The sequence below is a fragment of the Fulmarus glacialis genome, unplaced genomic scaffold (assembly GCF_000690835.1).
Source record: "Fulmarus glacialis isolate BGI_N327 unplaced genomic scaffold, ASM69083v1 scaffold1095, whole genome shotgun sequence".
Classification (NCBI taxonomy): domain Eukaryota; kingdom Metazoa; phylum Chordata; class Aves; order Procellariiformes; family Procellariidae; genus Fulmarus; species Fulmarus glacialis.
The window spans coordinates 16,814-35,597 of NW_009212115.1; the positions used below are offsets into that span (position 1 = coordinate 16,814).

Sequence of the window (18,784 nt, forward strand, 5' to 3'; positions counted from 1 at the left end):
GCAGACTCACAGTAGAGCCTGGCAAAATATGAGTGTTAATTCTCTAGGGAGCTGTCGAATTGTGCAATGTTTTTGAGGACGGACCAGAGCTACGATCATTCTCACTGTACCATTTTTTAAGTTTCCACCAACTGTACTGCATTCACAGTCATTCCCATGATATTAATGTTTGATGTATGGAAAAAATGCCAGACTTTGAAAGGAATGGGATTAAAGTATTAGGAAAAAAAATCAGTTGCTGTATATTTTGGCTTGTGGTGATAGAGAAAGCCTTCAACATCCTGGCAGTTTTATGATGTTTATTTTTTTTTTTTACAACAGAGAGATATTTTTACAATGGTGAAGATATTCTGTGTGGCATTAAACACATTGTCTTTCTAGAAGAGGTGGTTTTTTTTAATGATTTGCATTTCTCACTCATCAATATATTAATGAATAATTTCTATGAGTTAACATAAGTTTGACCTTTAAGAGTTTGGCATTCCAGAGTCATCTGCAGGGTTACTGCAGCATTGCTGTTGTCAGTGGACTTCGATCAATTTAGCCTGCAGTTAGATTGGAAAGAAGACCTAAAAATGCAGGTGCATTATGTGCAACTTAACCCTCTTGATTCTTCAAAACTTTTTTAGTAAGAAAAGAAATCTTGTTTCCTCATCTGGTTAGGCTCTAATTCAAATCTATTTCCAGATGGTCTTGTTATAGTCTTACTGGAAAGGACAGGTTGCATTGAACAGCCAGATTTTGTTGAGACAAGATGTTTTTTGACGTTTTTCAGTCATATTTGTAGAGCAGCATTCAACTGACCTTCCAGTATTTCTGGTGTAGATTAGGGAATGGAAGTGGAGACAAGTGTGTGAATGAAGAGTAAATAAGTGGTAGAGAACATGGGTAATGTTACAGCAAAGCTTAATGGAACTTGCATGTTTCATTTCATAAATAACTTAAGTAGTTTAAAGTTTACTTTCCTTCCACATAAGAAAAAAAAAAAAACAAAAGAAAGAAACTTTTAAAATTTTATGGCAAGAGCAAAGTTGAGAATTTAGAGCTTTTAATGTGAAATATGAAGCTTAAAAATGTTAAGTTATAAGGTATTTTTGTGTGTTATGAGTTTTCCATAATTTCATTAAGTGTCTGTTGTTGCAGGATAGTATCTATGTATTCTTCCTACCAATAATTATGCCTTTGTTCCCCCCCCAAAAATTGCAACTCTTAGGTGATACTCTAAAAAAATCATTTTTCTTCTCTAGAGATAGTGTCTTTTCGCTGTGTTGCAATAAGACAGGATGATATTTAGGCTTTGATATTTGGCTTTTTTCCCAATAATTTTAAACCAAATGAAGATGATTTTGTGCGTAGGGAAAAAATTTTTCATAACGGCCTGACAGCCAGTGGTTTGACAAATTATTAGTCAAACTCCCAGACATCCCAAATATGGCAAATTAAGGGATATCTCCAATGTTTTCCAAATAGACTTATTTATCTCTAAAAATATATCATAATAGATTAGGCTAGGAGCATATATATCAGGAAATATAAAGCTGAGCCCTAACAGTCTTGGCCTGTTTTTTTTCCAGGTGGAAATGGCCTGGAAAATCAAGGAAACAAAGGTTTTTGTTCTATCCACATATTCTCCTTTGATACTTCAAGACACACAAACTATAAATTATATCGATATAGAAATGGATATGTTAATTTTAAAGTAACAAAGACCTCAGACTTCCACAAAAAATGTTTAGGAAAATAATTAGGAATGTTTAATATGCACAGTAATTCCTTTCTGTGTTTTGCAGGCAGTGCATAAACTCTGAAAATACTCATCAAGAACACTAAAAGATAATTCTCCAGTCCTTGTAACAGTAAATTAATCAAGTAGACACAAAATATTTACTGGGGCTTTTTCCTCTGATGTGATTTTTTTTCCACTCTTTTATCTTGCATCTGACTCATCATTTTGCAGTGCCTTTTGCCCTCCTCTGTAGCCTTAGGATGCCCTTCTGCTTTTCTGTTGGAGTTGTTCATGCAGAGTAGCTGCCTGGCAAGCTGATGCCTGCTGCCTCCTTGCTTCTGTTTGGATCTTTATGAGCTGATTTGTGCAGTAATTAGAAACATTTCAAATTTGTTGTTTCTTTGAGTTTTGCTTTTGAAAACCTGTTTTAAATATGTATAGGACAGTGGAATTCAGATTTCCACATTTCTTGCATGTATTATGGCTAAGCATCTTTATATTTGAAGTTCATAAGCATGTGAAAATTCTTTTATTTCTTTTCTCAGACCCAAATAATTATTACCATAGAAGAAACGAAATGACAACCACAGATAATCTTGACTTTAAACATCACAACTACAAGGAAATGAGGCAGGTAGGCAAAGAGGCTGGTGTGTGACCTCCTGGATGGAGGGTGGATGGGTGCAGGCTTTTGAGCTCTTAGGGGATCTGAATTCTAACTGTTAAAAAATATTATTAAACGTTATGTGCAATCTATTAAAAATATCTTTTTTTTTGTCTGTTTTAATCTATCATTAAGAGCTGCCATCTATTAAAATCCCCAAGTCTTAATTTGTACATCATCTAACCTTAAACAGGTGACACTCCATGACAGAGGGAGTATTTACACATAATGTGCCATCATTTTTCTTCCATGTATATTTGAGTGGTGACTGTTACAGTGGTTTCTCCTTTCAGATTTGACCCTGACTTAGCTATCAGAATTCTCCTATATTCAGTGGATTTGGATAATCAGAATAAACTATACGGAGTCCGATTCTGTACTCATAGTTGTGAAAAACAGCAATAACTCAACAGAAACCACTAGAATTATTTTGTTGGCCAGGAGAAAGGAGGAAAAAAAATCCTATTAGTACAGTTTTAAGTCTACCAGCCTTGTTAATCTTGTTCCTTTAACTTCAAATAGGCAGCCTCGTTGTTGTTTTTGTTGTTGTTATTTTTAATCTTGCTTCATATCACCACAGACATAGGTGTGGGCTGTGCTAAAGAAATATTTCTCTCCGCTTTCTCTTCAAATATAAAGATAATATGTTTGGACTTTAAGTATGTGAATCATTTGCTGTGTGCTGAATTTCCAGTGTATTTATACTGCATGAATCACCATTCATTTTTATTGAGCAATTGTGTACTGAGTCACACATTTATTTTGGTAGAGATTTTGTGGCCTATATTTCATAGCACAAAGATTAGACAAGTAGAAACTCAATTGGCATAATTACTGTCAAGAACAATAAAATAAATTGTACTTTAGATTCTCATTGCAGAAAGACAGGTTGGTCAGGTCAGAAATGTCTCTGGAAAAAACCGTAGCTTTAAAACAGAATGTTTTCCCACTTTTCATAGAAGCAGCAAATTTGCAACTGTGGCTGAGGGCTGGTCAGCTGTGAGCTGTCTTTGACTGTGCTCTCTCAAGTTCTGGTTTTCTGTGTGTCAAATTACTTAATTTATTTGGAGCTTATTGGATTCTATTTGGGTTGTACTGCTGGTAGGCAGAAGACTTTGGGTTGGGTAGCAATAAGGCTTATATCCCCAAAACTATTCTTAGAACATCATAATTTATTTCCTGAGTGTAAAATAGAACAATAACCATCAATTTCCAGAGTTAACTTTTTTTTTTACTACTGTGCGTTATTGTCAGTTTTGTTAGCTACTTCACTGCCAACCATCTTAGAAAAATGCTGTTCTTTGAAGTTATTTATCATGAACGCTGAAGAAGGAGGAGAAAGTGTTCCCTTGGGCCGTGTTTTGGAATCATTACGTTACATTGCAATATGTCAAGTATTTGTGAGAGGGAGGGATTTTCTCCATGTTAGATTATTTTAATAGAACTCTCTGTTTAGGAAGATGAAATTCATAGTACCAATTTTTTCCCTTAAAAGAGCATTGAGGAGTCTTCTTTCAGTCAATGGGAACGCTCGCTGTATCTCATATGTAGAAGTCAGGATTGTCTTATGGTCCAAAACATTTACATGATGTATTCATGCTGTATAGGAAGCTGTTAAAATAATTGATAGATATCCCCAGATATAGTTTAAGATGGACATTTGAGTACAACCTTGTCTTTGAAATAACTAACCCGGATTATATCTTTCTTAGTGTTAATACTGAAATCAGTTTAACTTGATGTGACTCACATCTTTGGGCAAGCCAGACTGCAAGCACCCCTGAAGTCTTGTGTTGCTCTTCATGGCCAATTGAGTTTACGAAGTGATGTCATGATAATGCAGAAAATTGAAGAGCACTGTATATGTTACCAGCTGAACAGGCTTATTTGAGGGTGAAACAACCAAATGTAGAAGACCAGAGCGATACCCAGTGAACATCCTAGGTTGCATGCAATGCCAGGTTGACAGTCTCTATCTGATAGTCTCCAAGGTCAAGGAGGAGATAGTTTCTGGCTTGGCCCACAGCAGAACAAGAAATATGGAGATGTCCACAGAGGATAACGAATAACCCTAACCTGAAAGGCATTGGCTGAGAGCCCTTTTGTTTCCTTTAAGTGTAGATGGCACTTAGACCTACGTTTAATACACCTTTTCTGCAAAATGGAGGAATTGGGCCTTCAGAGATCAGTTTTGTGGGGCTTCTGCGAAGACTGCATGCAGTCTTTTTCCAGGGCACTAATAGGGTAAATAATCAGTAGTGACAAACAAATGGGAACTGTCAAATAAGAACTGCTAGTGAATGTAATTGTGGAAGTGTTTTACAGTCCTGCTGGTTGTTAATAAAGCCCTGACCGACTGTTGTCATCAATTGTCTTTGACAGTTTGTACAAAGAGCAAAGAAAACACTGTGACATTTCAGGTGACCTATTGTGCCGTTTGTAGGAAATGGGTATGAGAAAAGCAAATATGAAATATGTTCATTTTCAGTATTGTATTTACATATAAACATTTAACTGCATTAGTATATCCATACTGTCATCAAAAGAGCCACAGTGAAGTCTACGACAGAGGCCCTAATTCAGGGAAGGTTCTTTGTTTGCCTCAGAAAGGAATCACATGCTTGCGATTAAAGAGATGATGGGGAGTTTACTGAGGTCAATACAAATATTTCCACTGATTGTAATATACTCTGAACTTGGTTCTAGGCGTTTTTCTCACTAGTAATGAATTTTTAACATACTTTTAACTGCTTCCCTAAATCAACGCTCTGGGTATCCTGTGCCCATTGCAGTGCCAGGCACGTTAAGAAAGCTTCTGCTCTGCAGCTTGATTTCAGAGATAGCTGGGAAGACAGGCTCATCTTCCCTATTGCACATCGTGGGGACCCGCATGGATGCAGCAAGACATCAGCCAGGAGGGACTTTCCTGCAGTTTGAAGAGGGTGTAAGGAGAGGAATTAGTAAATGCAAAGCTGAGACAGCAACATTATTTATACATTACAGAAAGCGGGTTTTAGCCTGCTAAAATAGACCTTCATTTAATGCAGTATCTGTACTCATTGGCAGAGTGAAAAAAATAATATTTATCTCTATTGGAGAAAAATAGGGTATCTGATCCAATAATAATCCATTTAATCCTCTTGTCAGTAGAACATATGTTTATAATCCCCAAACAATAGACCTTGGATAAATTTTGGTCTGTGAGGCTCTAGTAAGAGATCCATAGCTCCATATCCATTGATAGTATTTTTGGTTCATTATGAGTGAGTTCAGATGTGGTAGCTCTTGACCATGAAGATTCAAGACAGTCTGTCTCAAAAAGTTAGGAATTGACTTGTTTAAACCAAACGCTAGAAAATGTAAAACAATGTCGTCTGGCTTCACATATGTGTTTCAGCTGGAACATCAAATGATGACATACCCACTTACGTATGCCGAGAACGTTAAAAAGAGTTCCATGGAAATAGCTGTGAACCCATAATACCAGCGCCCTCATGATGATGACAGTGGTGAAAAAAAGTAGATATGAAACTAGACAATACACTGAAAGAGCATAACTGGCTGTATTTTTCAGACAAGTGCTGAGTTTAGATTTGCAAAAGAAATTGTTTCTCATATGTATAAAACCAACGTGTGAGATGAACAAATGTACAAAAATAGCATCTTTTCAGTCTCTTTGCAACATGATTATAAATAGAAGTGAAGTCTTTTATGAGAGGAATTTTAATGATGTTCTTCCCAATGTGAATTGTGTTTCCACTTAGATTTGCTAAATGGTGGCATGGGAATCGGACACATCTAATTATTGCATTTTTTAAATCATCAGCCTTGTGATCATCCAAAATTATTTCTAAATTAACACTGTGTGAGCAAAGAGTTTTGTTATGCTTCAACAATATTTCTTCAATAATGTATGCACCCTTGTTTATGAAAAGATTGTCTAATTAATAGTCTCTAGGGTTCCAATTTACAGTAAAGTCCTTATTTCTTTCTTTAATATCTTCCAATAAAAAAAAATGAAGGCAGGTAAATTCTTGTCATTTAAAGCTATTTGCAATAACTTCTTATTAATAACACATACATCTTCACTTTTGTTTGTAAATTTTAACATTCAGCTGACATGTCACAGTAAAGTGTTTGTGGGACAATTTAGACTCCAGATATCTGGATGACATCTGTGTAACTCCGTTGGTTTAAACAGAACTGTACCCTTAACCATGACCTTCCCTATGCACTTTAGTAAGCACTAAGGCTATTTGATCATGTTTTGACTATGTCATGCAATATCTGCAGAAGCAATGAATAGAATAGATTTTGACGACAGGAATGTCTTCAGACTGTCTGTTGGCATTTCTATTATTAATTCTATTTTTTGCTGAAATTTGGTAAGCAAAGTCTGAGGAATCTGTTATTTACTGAAAGCGTATATCCTGCTGTGCTTATGGAGTCATTCAGATTATATTTCTCTCACTATTTTGGCCACATCAACACTGCCTTAACTAACAATTTTTCCATATGAGATTTCACATTGTAAATCAAGAAGGGTGGGCTTGGTTTCTACTTCAGCGGAGGCAAGTATAATCAGAATTCACTTGGAAGATCATGTTTAAATGGATGATATCATTGTCTCTTAGTTTGTTTTGAATTAAGTTGCTGCCGCATAGGGCAAAGGAGAGAGAAATCTCCTTTACTGGCCAGAGTGTGTCTGCGGCAATCTGCAATGTGTATGTATTGCCGTGCCACTAACGCCCTGGGTCATCTCAAGTCACTTACAGTAAATCACGGAGTGTGTAGAAGGAAGTGTTAAGGCGGCTAATTATCCTCCGTTGCATAATGTTTCGAAAATGTGTTTCGTTGTATAGCAGTAATGCTTTTGTTGGATTTATTCCTATTGGACTTCCCCCTCAAGTCTTTAATTTTGTGATAATATTACAAATACATCTCATGAACCTCACTCACGTTGTGGTGTTTCAGCAGACAGTATTCAGCTTTAAGAAAGATCCTGAACCTCACTCACGCTGTGGTGTTTCAGCAGACAGTATTCAGCTTGTTCCAGCTGAACAAACATTATGCTGTGTGATAGCACAGCTGTAACTCATGAACTAAACATAAAGCTTTTACAACTAAGAACTAATCAGAAAAGAAAATGAAGAGGTTTTGCCACAACCAATTTGGAATGAAATAATTAGTAGTGGATCTATTTTGATGCTGTAGTCTATCCACTATTAGTAGTGGATCTATTTTGATGCTGCATTGTCTAACTATATGTCTTTTTTTGTTGGCAGTTGATGAAAACTGTGAATAAAATGTGCCCGAATATCACAAGAATTTACAATATTGGAAAAAGCAACCAAGGACTAAAGCTGTACGCCGTCGAGATTTCTGACAACCCAGGAGAACACGAAGTTGGTTAGGATTTAGTCTAACTAAATCTGTTGAAGGGTGTTGGGATTTGGCTCGGTTTTTATCCTCATTCTCTGTATCTGCAGTAATTACCACTGATGGAATTATATTCACGGCAGCAAAGATTTCAAATGTATGTGGGAGGAACTTCAGCGTTATATTTCTAAATTGGGAAGAGTAGAGTGAGCACAAATAGAAGGCATTTTGAATGTGGGATCAAATTCTTTAATGATAATGAGTTTTATTCTTTACAATAACCAAATAAAAGTGAATTTTAGTACTGAGGAATGGATTTTAGTTGCGGAGATTTATGTAGCTTTGGATAGACATTTACCTTTTTTGTATGGGGTGAATGTACTCCAAGCAAGGACAGGTCAAATCTCCCAAATGATCTTTCACTGATGAGTGTTGGGGTACAATTTCCTATGGTGGTATAATTCTTCAGAAGAGAAACTCCTTCAGTCTTCGGTCCTTCTGTGGATAAAAATAAAGATCTCACTATGATAGTGCCTGGGGCAGCTGTTGGAATAAAGGCATCTTGTGCTTTGCCATGTCCATAAATACCCTGATATGTGTTCATCACACCCAAGGAAAAATGCTGCGATGTTCTCCTAAGACATCTCTCTACTTTGCCGTAAGGGATGGAGCACAAGATGTAATCTCTCCATAGGCTTGGGGCGGACCTTAGACTGCAATCTCTGAATCTCAGATGTTAACACCAGAATAACTCATCTAATCTGCCTTGTCCACTTACCTGTTTCTGAGAGTCCTGCAGAAAACATGCAAAGGGTGTATCATGGGCCGGACAAACTGGGAGGGTGGATCCAGCTACAAGCCGTAGCTTGGCCAGTTAAGGTCTGTCTGTTGATGTCTGCAAGTGTTATTCATGCAAAGGACAACTACATTATGGGGCTTTTTTTTAATAGCTGGCACTATTACTAATCATCTCTGAAGTATTTTGTAGTTGAATGCAAGTATTCTGCATAACCTTGAAAAATATATGCGAACCTGTTTTTTGATTAGTGAAGGAAAAGGAGTGTGTGAAGTCAGAGATCAATTCTGTACAGTTACTGACTGTTATCTTTTAAGAACCTTAACATCTGTGCCAAAGAACTACTAGCAATGTATTATTCATGTTATTTTTAGACTATCAGAGCTTTTAAAATCTACCTGTAACATGCTGAAATTGTGAGTATAATTAAAAATCTGTTTACTGGAAAACGGGTTTTGGAGGTTTTACACAGTGGCTTTAGATATCACTGATACATAAGCCTGTTCTTCTAAAATAGCAACCAAAAGTAATTATTTGTTTCTGTAAAGTTACATTTTCACCTATCATTTGTTCAGTTAAGGCATTTCTCCAGCTCTCCTTAAGTGAAATGTTGCTGATTGACATCAATGAAATTTGGTTAGATACTTAATTTGCTCCTCTGACTACACTTCTGCCCCATGTGTTTTCAACAGGTGAGCCAGAATTTCGGTACATTGCAGGAGCTCACGGGAATGAAGTGCTTGGACGTGAGCTAATCCTTTTGTTAATGCAGTTCATGTGTCAGGAATACCTGGCTGGGAACCCGCGCATTGTACATCTCATTGAGGATACCAGAATCCACCTCCTGCCCTCAGTCAACCCAGATGGATATGACAAGGCATATAAAGCGGTAATAAGATTATAATAATAACATATCAAGGATTTATTTTAGTTGTATTAGATTAATGAAATGTGCTCCTGTTGTCATTATTTTTTTTTTCAAAGATCATATTTTACAAGCAATTAAAATAAAAAAAATTTAAAAATAAACACATCAAAGCAAGCATAAGCCACTGAAATATCTTACTCAGAAAAAAAGCTGAAAGAAACAGTATTCTATGTATCATTGGCTAACAGGAAGATGTGTATGGAAAGGGGGGTCACGAAGACTGCCAGAACAAACCGTACCGAGGTGTATAGATCAATGGGAACACCAGTATGGAAAATGGAAAATTCATGCAGCCTGTTTCTCATGAGAAACCAAGCTAAGCACATGAAAGTTTGCATTCCTCTGCAGCTGAAATTTAATAGTGTGTCTTTAAGGAGAGCACAATGTGTTGGGCATCGTAATAATTCAGTCTGGAAGACAGACACCAGGAGGAAAAATTGCAGGGGCTTGTCAAATGCGCTGGAAAATCTTCCAGGGCAGTCTGTAGAAGACTGGAATACAAAAGTTGCACTCACAGCTGTGGAAGGGAATATATGCCATCCCTATTGCAACCCAGGGGAAAACCAGTCTTAAATAGAAACCTTGAAAACAAACAGAAAGTTTTGGCTAACCCCATGTAATGTTTCACGGATTTTGCTTCACCTCATTCAAGGTTTCATACAAAAAGAAAAAAACCCAATTATTCATTTCAGTTAATTAAATAATTCATCCTTCCATTTCTCTGTATAGAATTATCTCTGACACATCCCCAAACACTTTGCTGAGGGCTCACATGTTGTCGTATTCTGAATGAACAATTATCTTTTTTTTCTTTTTTTTTTTTAAATATAAGGGTTCAGAATTAGGGGGCTGGTCTTTAGGACGATGGACTCAGGATGGCATTGACATCAACAATAATTTCCCTGATTTAAACTCTTTGCTCTGGGAGTCAGAAGATCAGAAGAAGAGTAAAAGAAAAGTTCCAAACCATCACATCCCGATCCCCGACTGGTACCTGTCTGAAAATGCCACCGTGAGTAAGGCCAGAGAGAGGGGAGTACAAAGGCTGGGGCAGGCTGCAAGAGTGAGCTTTGCATTTCTCAGGAAATGAGTAACTTGTGGGTGAAGCTACACGCCTGATCTAAGCTACTTGTGTAGGCTTCCTTCTTAGTCAGTGGAAATAAAAATGCACCACAAAAGTACCGTTCACCCCCGTATTTTAGATATTTGGGAAGGGAACTGCTTCCCGGAGGATCCTCTTTTCCCTGGGCTATTGCGAGAACCTGGAGGACTGGGGCTGTTTAGCCTGGAGAAGAGAAGGCTGAGGGGAGACCTCATCGCGCTCTACAACTACCTGGAAGGAGGTTGTAGCGAGGTGGGGGTTGGTCTCTTCTCCCAAGTAACTAGCAATAGGACAAGAGGAAATGGCCTCAAGTTACACCGAAGGAGGTTTAGATTGGACATTAGGAAAAACTTCTTCACTGAAAGAGTGGTCAGGCCTTGGAACAGGCTGCCCAGGGAAGTGGTGGAGTCACCATCCCTGGAGGTATTTAAAAGACGTGTAGATGAGGCGCTTAGGGACATGGTTTAGTGGGGACGGTGGTGTTGGGTTGACGGTTGGACTTGATGATCTTAGAGGTCTTTTCCAACCTTAATGATTCTATGATTCTATGACTTGATGCCCAACTTCTAGGCAGCAACGGGCAGGCAAAGAGAAACCCACCGCAGGGCTCAGTCCTGTGAATCAGGCTTCTCCCTAGTTTTGCAGCGTAGATGAGCTCTTTGCAAACTCAGTTGCCATACAGATTTCTCCTGGGGTTTTCTTGATGTTCTTATTTGAAATAACACAGCAAACACTATGGCATATGCCAAACCAATGCAGTGGTTTATGCTAAAGTCATTTATTGGATCATAGTGCCAAAAATTTAACTTATTTTTGCATGGCCTTTTAAATAAAATGGCAACTATTTATAGTGGGTGAGATTCCCCTAGTTTGAGGGGAAGGCACTTAACTGTGGCAGTTCTCTGTGTTTAAAATCCCTTATTTCAAAAACTCATTTCAGCCGATGGCAGCAGGAGCAATGTCATGGTCTGACATCTTTGTGGGTTGCTGCTCTTGGCCTCGTTGTTTGAAGATGTTCCTGCTGTATAAATTACGAACATTGAGGTTTTGTTCGGTTTTATGGGTTGTCAGTGACCTCCAAAGCATGGCTGGCAAGCACCGTAATGTAAAGAAGCCCTTCTCCTTGGCCACATCTCTTGTGCTGGCTACTCACTCCATGCTAAGAAACTCACAGTGGGACTCTTGCATCTGGTCTTTGAAAGAAGATTGTCAAGTTTCACAGGTTGAATCAAAGCTGCTGTTTCTTTTTCTCCCAGGTGGCCGTTGAGACACGGGCAATAATAGCATGGATGGAAAAAATTCCTTTTGTGCTGGGTGGCAATTTGCAGGGAGGAGAGCTGGTGGTGGCGTATCCCTACGATATGGTGCGATCGATGTGGAAAACCCAGGATTACACACCTACCCCAGACGACCACGTCTTTCGCTGGCTTGCATATTCCTATGCCTCCACTCACCGCCTGATGACAGATGCAAGAAGGAGAGCGTGTCACACAGAGGATTTCCAAAAGGAGGATGGCACTGTTAATGGAGCCTCCTGGCATACCGTGGCTGGAAGTAAGTGTCTGTAGAAACTGCAATTAGCATTACCTTGCTAAATATGATAATGCCATCACTGCCTGGTGTACTTTGCAATGGCGATGGTGGTAAAACATGTGCGCTAAGAGGAGAATTTCCCCATTTGAAAGTCTGTTCACTGCATTTCATCAGGTATCAGAGGGTTGAAGGAGACTGTGTCACTAATACCTAGTGACCCTTTCATTTACTACTGAGGTTTCCAAAAGGGCACGTGCAATACGTTAGTTTTATGGATTCTATACATTCAAGGTGGTTTGTCAGGGCAAAATCAACCCCGTCTAAACCCACTAGTGGGGGAACCTGTCAGCCTGTGCCATCTCAGAGGGTACCAACAGAAAAATGCTGCCAAACAGCAGAGATAACGAGAGTCAGAGCTGAAGCAGCGACTCCCAAAGCAGCCTGGGAGCCTGGGGAGAGACTCCAGTGGCCCTTGGATAAGAAAATCATGATTTCAGCCTCCTGCTTGCTGAACTCAATTGCAGATCAACCCCCGCTCACATTCACTTTGTGTTGTAAAAACATGCCACAAAAAGCTGCTGCTTGCCTGCTACCATCCTATTTTTAAAAGACCTGGACGTGCTTACATTTAAACTTTGCATGGGCTCCGTAGGCATTTCTGCTGCCAGAATAAATTACAGATTGCATCGTTCACCATATGCCCAAGCCTGTCACCCTGTTAAGGAGCACGAAGGGGAAGCCGTGTCCTGTAGTGCAGACAAAGCATCGATTTCTAGGAAAACCCAATTACAAGCACATTTTTAACAGCAGTAAGTGCGGTTATCTCTATGGGTGTACACTTCGAGCAGACTCGGAACAGGCACTCTGCTGATTCATCACAGTTCTGCTCAAAATCTTTGGTTTTTTATAACGACATCAGTTAGACAATGTATTCTATGAAATTAAGAAATGAGCTGTGCGTCTGCCATCACGTGAATGACAATAGGAACAACTACAGCAGCAATGGCAAACAGATGCAAGTGAGCATCTGTGCAGCCCACGTTTTATTGGAGCTGGCTCTTGTTTGTAATTTGCAGGTAGTTTCATTGCATAAACTTTTCTAAATTTTGGACACAACTTTTATGGCTTTTACGTTGGCCCGTGTAAAGTTAATGCTGGCCAGCCTTGAAAGGCTAGAGCCAAGAATTAACTTTTCAAATGTTTTTTTCAGGAGGTTAAAAAGTGCTGGGTGAATTCGGGGCGGGGGGGAGATTGAGCTGCTTAGATCACAAGGCCAAAGCCTGACAATACATTTCTAAGCATTTCTGCAAATTCTAAAAAAACCCTCTGAATGCTAACTTGACCGCTTAATTATCTAATTTATGAGTTTGATTTTCCTAAGTGCTATAAGAAACATGATTATGAATCGATCCAGAGAAGATGACATTGGCCATGTCACTAACAGCTGTCACACTAAGTTACATTAAGTAATGATGTACAATATAGATGCTGAATAGTATCTTGATTTCTTAGTAACAATTGCATATTGGATTTGGTTCATCTGATTTGTTTTATTGCTTTATGATGTTTCTCATTATACTTTACATCCTGCTCTCTTCCATTATAATAAGACTTCCCAGACTGTCTTTGAGAAAAACGTTGGAATATTGCTTTTATTTTCAATTCTTTACACGTTGGACTCCAGACTAAGCCTCAAAAAATGTAGCTTCCATTTGAGCCCAATCTCCACCCCTGCAGGGTGGTTTTAGACCTCTTCTCTACGTAGACAAATGGAAGAGAGTGATTTGTATTGCAGATGTATATATGCATACCTCCATCTGTATTGCAGCTGATAGTTAACCAATGGCACCTTGCTTTATAAAGGGTTGTCCAAATATGATTCTAGATTTGGAGACAGATTTTATCTTTTTTCACTCTGTATTTCCATGACTATACAGATGTAGTTGTATAACTCACTCCACTTTTTCTGTTTATTTACCTTGTAGATCAACATGAAACACTTTCTTCTCCTAAACCTCTGCTTGCTTAATATCTGACCTGAAGGTGACACCCCAATATATTGCTTGCAGAAAGCTGCCCCGCCTGTCCTTTGGTGGGCTGCACCTCCTGGCTGTAGCACAACTGGAAGCTGCCCACCCTCTCTCTCCTCATTCACCTGCTGCCTGGCCTTGCAGTGATCATGCATATAAAATTCTCACTGCTCATGTCATGGGAAAATTTATAAGGGATTTTTCTAATTCCTTTTCAGCACCAGAGAGTCCCTAGAGAAGTGTGTGCACCCCAGATATCTTGCACAGATATCAAACACCTCTGTATGCCTTTGAAAACCAGCCATACTCTTTCCTGCACATATTTTGGACTGCAATGAGTGCAAGTTCTTCGGCGATTTTACATATAACTTTTCTGCCCGGGGTGAACTGCATAAAGGCAAAGAACAGATGAATTTCATTTTATTTCCAGTGTTTTCAAGGCTGGATTTGCATGTTTCAGACACTACACGGAGAGTTGCTCTTGGCAACGTTAAGCCATTTTCTTAAATACATGTGTTAAAACTGAGAAATTACTGTGTATTGCAAAACATTTCACAATAGATTAATCAGGATGCGATACAGTATGTGAGGGGAAAATAACTGTGGCTGTTTCTCAAACAGAGGGGAAGCACACGCCACTCTGAGATTTAGGCTTTCCCCATCAACAGTGAAAAGCTTAACATCTGTATTATATAATCCTCCTGCTCTGCGTCCAGAAGGCACTGAGGGCTCGTTAAATACTTGACTACTGCTCTATGGTAATTGGACGGGACTAGGGTTTCATTTTTTAACTCTTTTCAATCAGAAGCACTTGGTGAATGCATTTCCTGCTAACGTTTGCCATTTAAAATACAACAATTAATGATCATTAATAACTGTTTTTTAAAATAATTTTTTATTAGAAATACAAGTGGAATAAGAAATTAAGCTCGCATCATTTCTTCCTCTGTCGTTCATGTACTGTATCACTTTATCTGTGTAATTGTGGAGAACAGATAAATGGAATTTCCCAAAGGAAAAATAATTGTGAGAAACGGGAGAAACCTGGAGAATGGAAATGTTTGAGATCTGTATCTAAATACAGTCTTTCTTAGTGCTCAGGACCTTTGCAAAGGTCACAGCGCTCTGTGTAACGTAGACTTAAACCGCAGCTCCTCAGAGGTCAGAGGCACTGAGGTTCCTGGGTTTTGATTAGGACATATTTCTAATTGGAAATCCCTATTGCAGAGCAGCGGTGCAGATTCCAGTCCTCTGCAAAGCTATAATAGGGAAAAATCAGAATAGATACTTTCATTCCTTACAAGATAAGAGACACCATATATAACTTAAAAGAATTATTACTACCTGGATTTTTCTGGCTTTCCTATCATTTAGATTACTTACTTGGGAAAACATTTAGACTGAGAACCTATTTCATCAACTGTTCCGATAAATCATTTTTACATAACAATCACTAAGCGTCCATTATTCTGTGTCCTGGCATTTGGGGTTGTATAAATTCGGTTAATGGCCACCCTATGTTGCAAGCTAACGTAGACCATCCCATTTCTACCCAAGGCAATCATAAGTGAGAGCTGCTCCATGGGAATGTGTCCAGGATTAGTGAAGCTTAGTGCTTTCTAAAAAGCAAAGCAAAAACTTTTTGCTGTAAAGAAACATCTTTCTAGTGTGTCCCCATTCTGGAATCATAGAATGGTTTGGGTTGGAAGGGACCTTAAAGATCGTCTAGTTCCAACCCCCCTGCCATGGGCACGGACACCTTCCGCTAGACCAGGTTGCCCAAAGCCCTATCCAACCTGGCCTTAGACGCTTCCAGTTCTCCATTAAAACCATAGAAACTTTATCTGGAATGTGTTTAAATTGTTTGTTTGTTCATTTTCTGCTAAACCTCTATTCCCTTTAAGATTTGTGGTGGCAGAAGGACGCTGCTCTTTGCAGCAAAGGAATTGGGGTTGTGGTGCCGGGCTGACACAGTGGCCCGTGCCGTCATGCTGCAATCTTGTGTCCTCTGTTTTGAATGTGTTGATGGGATGCTGTCTTTAGAAAGCCTTGTTTTGTTAAATGTACTGCTCTGATGTTACTCTGGTGTTTTGTTTACATGACACGTGGCATTTCTAAAAAACTTTTGCCCTGACACGTCTGTAGACTAAGTCAGCTAGAAAAATACCCAGTGTTTGTTTAAGTAAGTTATATTACTTTGCATAAAATAATCAGATCTGGTCAATAGATTAAAAGAGGATCTTGGTTTTTTATCTCCTATTGACAGGCATAAATGACTTCAGTTATCTGCACACAAACTGCTTTGAGCTATCCATCTATGTTGGCTGTGACAAGTATCCCCACGAGAGCGAGCTGCCTGAAGAATGGGAGAACAACCGCGAGTCCCTGATTGTTTTTATGGAACAGGTATTCGACAGAAGAACAACTTCTGAATAACTTGATGACTCCTTTCAGATTGAAAGGGAGTTTAAGGTTTCTGATATTTTTCTTGCATGACTAATTAGGTGATTGTTGGTATTTGTGATAGAAATCTTACCTATAAGCAATACTGGCATATCACTTCAGCCAGGCTGTTGTAACTTAGAAGAACAAAATAATGAAGCTTGTTAAAATTTGGCAAGAGTGCAAAGCTTGCTAGAAATGACTGCCAGAAGAAAAACCCTTACGTCTGCTGCTTTATCTGTTTGTTTTATCTGTCTCTTGAATTTGATGCCTCAGGTACCCTAACAGAATTTGGAAGCTGGTTCAGAAGTAGCTAATGCCTGGAAGGCTGATACGGGGTTAATAATGATATTTCAGAATTGCGTGAACCATAAAGTAGGAACAGAATACCTTTAATTCGCATATGGAATTAATGATTTTTTGTATCTTTCTAATGATAGTACTGTTCATTGCTGTGCAATACGTATTTGTTTGTTGATTCTCTCAATAGGTCCATCGAGGCATCAAAGGCATAGTAAAAGATGCGCACGGAAAGGGAATCCCAAATGCTGTTATTTCAGTAGAAGGTGTTAACCATGACATTCGCACAGGTAAAAAACAAAACAAAACAAAAACATCAGTACAAATGAACAGATCTATGGTTTAAAAACAAAATGCAGAACCTCATTGCGACTTTGAACCCTTTTCTGAGAAAAGCCAGCAGATCGTATACGGTCCAAGGAGAGTGCTGCAGGAGTGGCACATGAGGAGGGAGTCACTTCTTTCCATGGTGCAGCTGCGTAGGCAAGAACAGAACTATGGCTTTCCTCTCTGCCCCTCTTCCTCTTTCCACCTCTTTTAAAGTATTGAGCAAATAGCCTTTTATCTGCTCAAAATCAATAGCCTGAGTAAGGCTGAGTAAGTCTAAAGAACTCTTATTGCTCCTTTTCTGAGGTAAAAGTAGTGCAAATCTAACCCAGAATAATTATAGCGCTGAAAAACGAGGGTGTAGGTAACGCCTTGGTGGGTGAAGAGTGTTTCTCTGGCTGCTAACAGTTATAGGACTGTGAACGTGTTGGAGATGTGATTTAGAGCTGTGTCCAGAGGAGGAACAGCTGTTGCAGGGACGGGGGAGTTTCACAACCTGAAAAGTCTCCTGCAAAACATCACAGCTTCATAAAAGATCGTTTAGTGGGGCTCAGTAGAGACACTGCTTTGCACGGGTGAATTTTAGCCTGAAGAACTACTTTTCAATATGCATAGTTTAAAAAAAACCCACACAAATGTCTATTTGCCTTGTTAGCACAGTCTTGCTCTATAGCCAGACATAGATATGTATACTCAGGGTAAACTCTAAGCCTATTTAATGGACTGGAAAGCAGTTATGGCACTAAATAAAGAACTGCTTTAAATAGACACTAGCCAATTACAAGATTAATAGTAATACCTGAAAATTGTTGTTGGCAGGTAGCAGGCAGGATAGTGTCCAATGGCCATTGTGTTTGTGTAGGTACTGTACTGTGATTTAAGACACAGTCATCTTAAATAGAGAAACAAGAAGGGATATAGCAAGGAGAGGAGCATGTGGAAAGAAATAACCAAACAAGGTGTTAGCAGGAGTCTTTAGTGATTGCAGCACAGCTGCCTGGCACTCAAAGTGCTGGTTGGCAGAGCTTAACAAGGTTTTTGTTGGATGTTTATGGAAAAGTAGCATCATGGTGAATAATCAGACAGATCATATTGTTGTGTACTCTAGGTTTGGTTGAATATTAGAAACAGGAATGCTAATTTTATGTATTTTTTATGTACTGTCTGGCATTCTGGGTCTTTCATTAGCTGCCACTTTCACTTGCTTTGCCACTGAGATACAGTCTGGCACTCTTTGACACATAAACTGATTTCAGGCTATGGAATATCATAGAGCTTTAGATAAGAGACTTCCAAAACTTTAATGTTTGCTACAGTAGATTATCTTAGCCAATAATAAATCTTGGAATACCTAACTCAGTTTACATTAATTTTATTTCAGTGCTACTGTGTCTCTGTTGTAAAAGAAAACATTGAACGACAGATATTTAATTAGGCAATAACGATTCTGCCTTAAATATTTCAAAATGGGACCACTGGGAAATGATAGTGGGAATGACCAAGTAAATGCAATAGGTGATTAATCTCCAGCTCTCAGTACACTGGATTGCCACATGA

At 38.8% G+C, this 18,784-nt stretch overlaps 1 protein-coding gene across 1 annotated transcript in view; it reads left to right on the forward strand.

Moving 5' to 3' along the window:
• Positions 1 to 17,190, forward strand: part of CPXM2 (carboxypeptidase X (M14 family), member 2) — a gene marked incomplete at its 3' end in the record, with an annotated part of 27,903 nt that extends 10,713 nt beyond the window's left edge. Inside the window, exons 4-10 of the mRNA XM_009577746.1 lie at positions 2,272 to 2,360; positions 7,676 to 7,799; positions 9,258 to 9,454; positions 10,326 to 10,505; positions 11,852 to 12,149; positions 16,425 to 16,564; positions 17,091 to 17,190. Coding sequence (XP_009576041.1) covers positions 2,272 to 2,360; positions 7,676 to 7,799; positions 9,258 to 9,454; positions 10,326 to 10,505; positions 11,852 to 12,149; positions 16,425 to 16,564; positions 17,091 to 17,190 — 1,128 coding nt within the window. The remainder of the gene's footprint in view (positions 1 to 2,271; positions 2,361 to 7,675; positions 7,800 to 9,257; positions 9,455 to 10,325; positions 10,506 to 11,851; positions 12,150 to 16,424; positions 16,565 to 17,090) is intronic.
• Between the last annotated feature and the right edge of the window lie 1,594 nt (positions 17,191 to 18,784).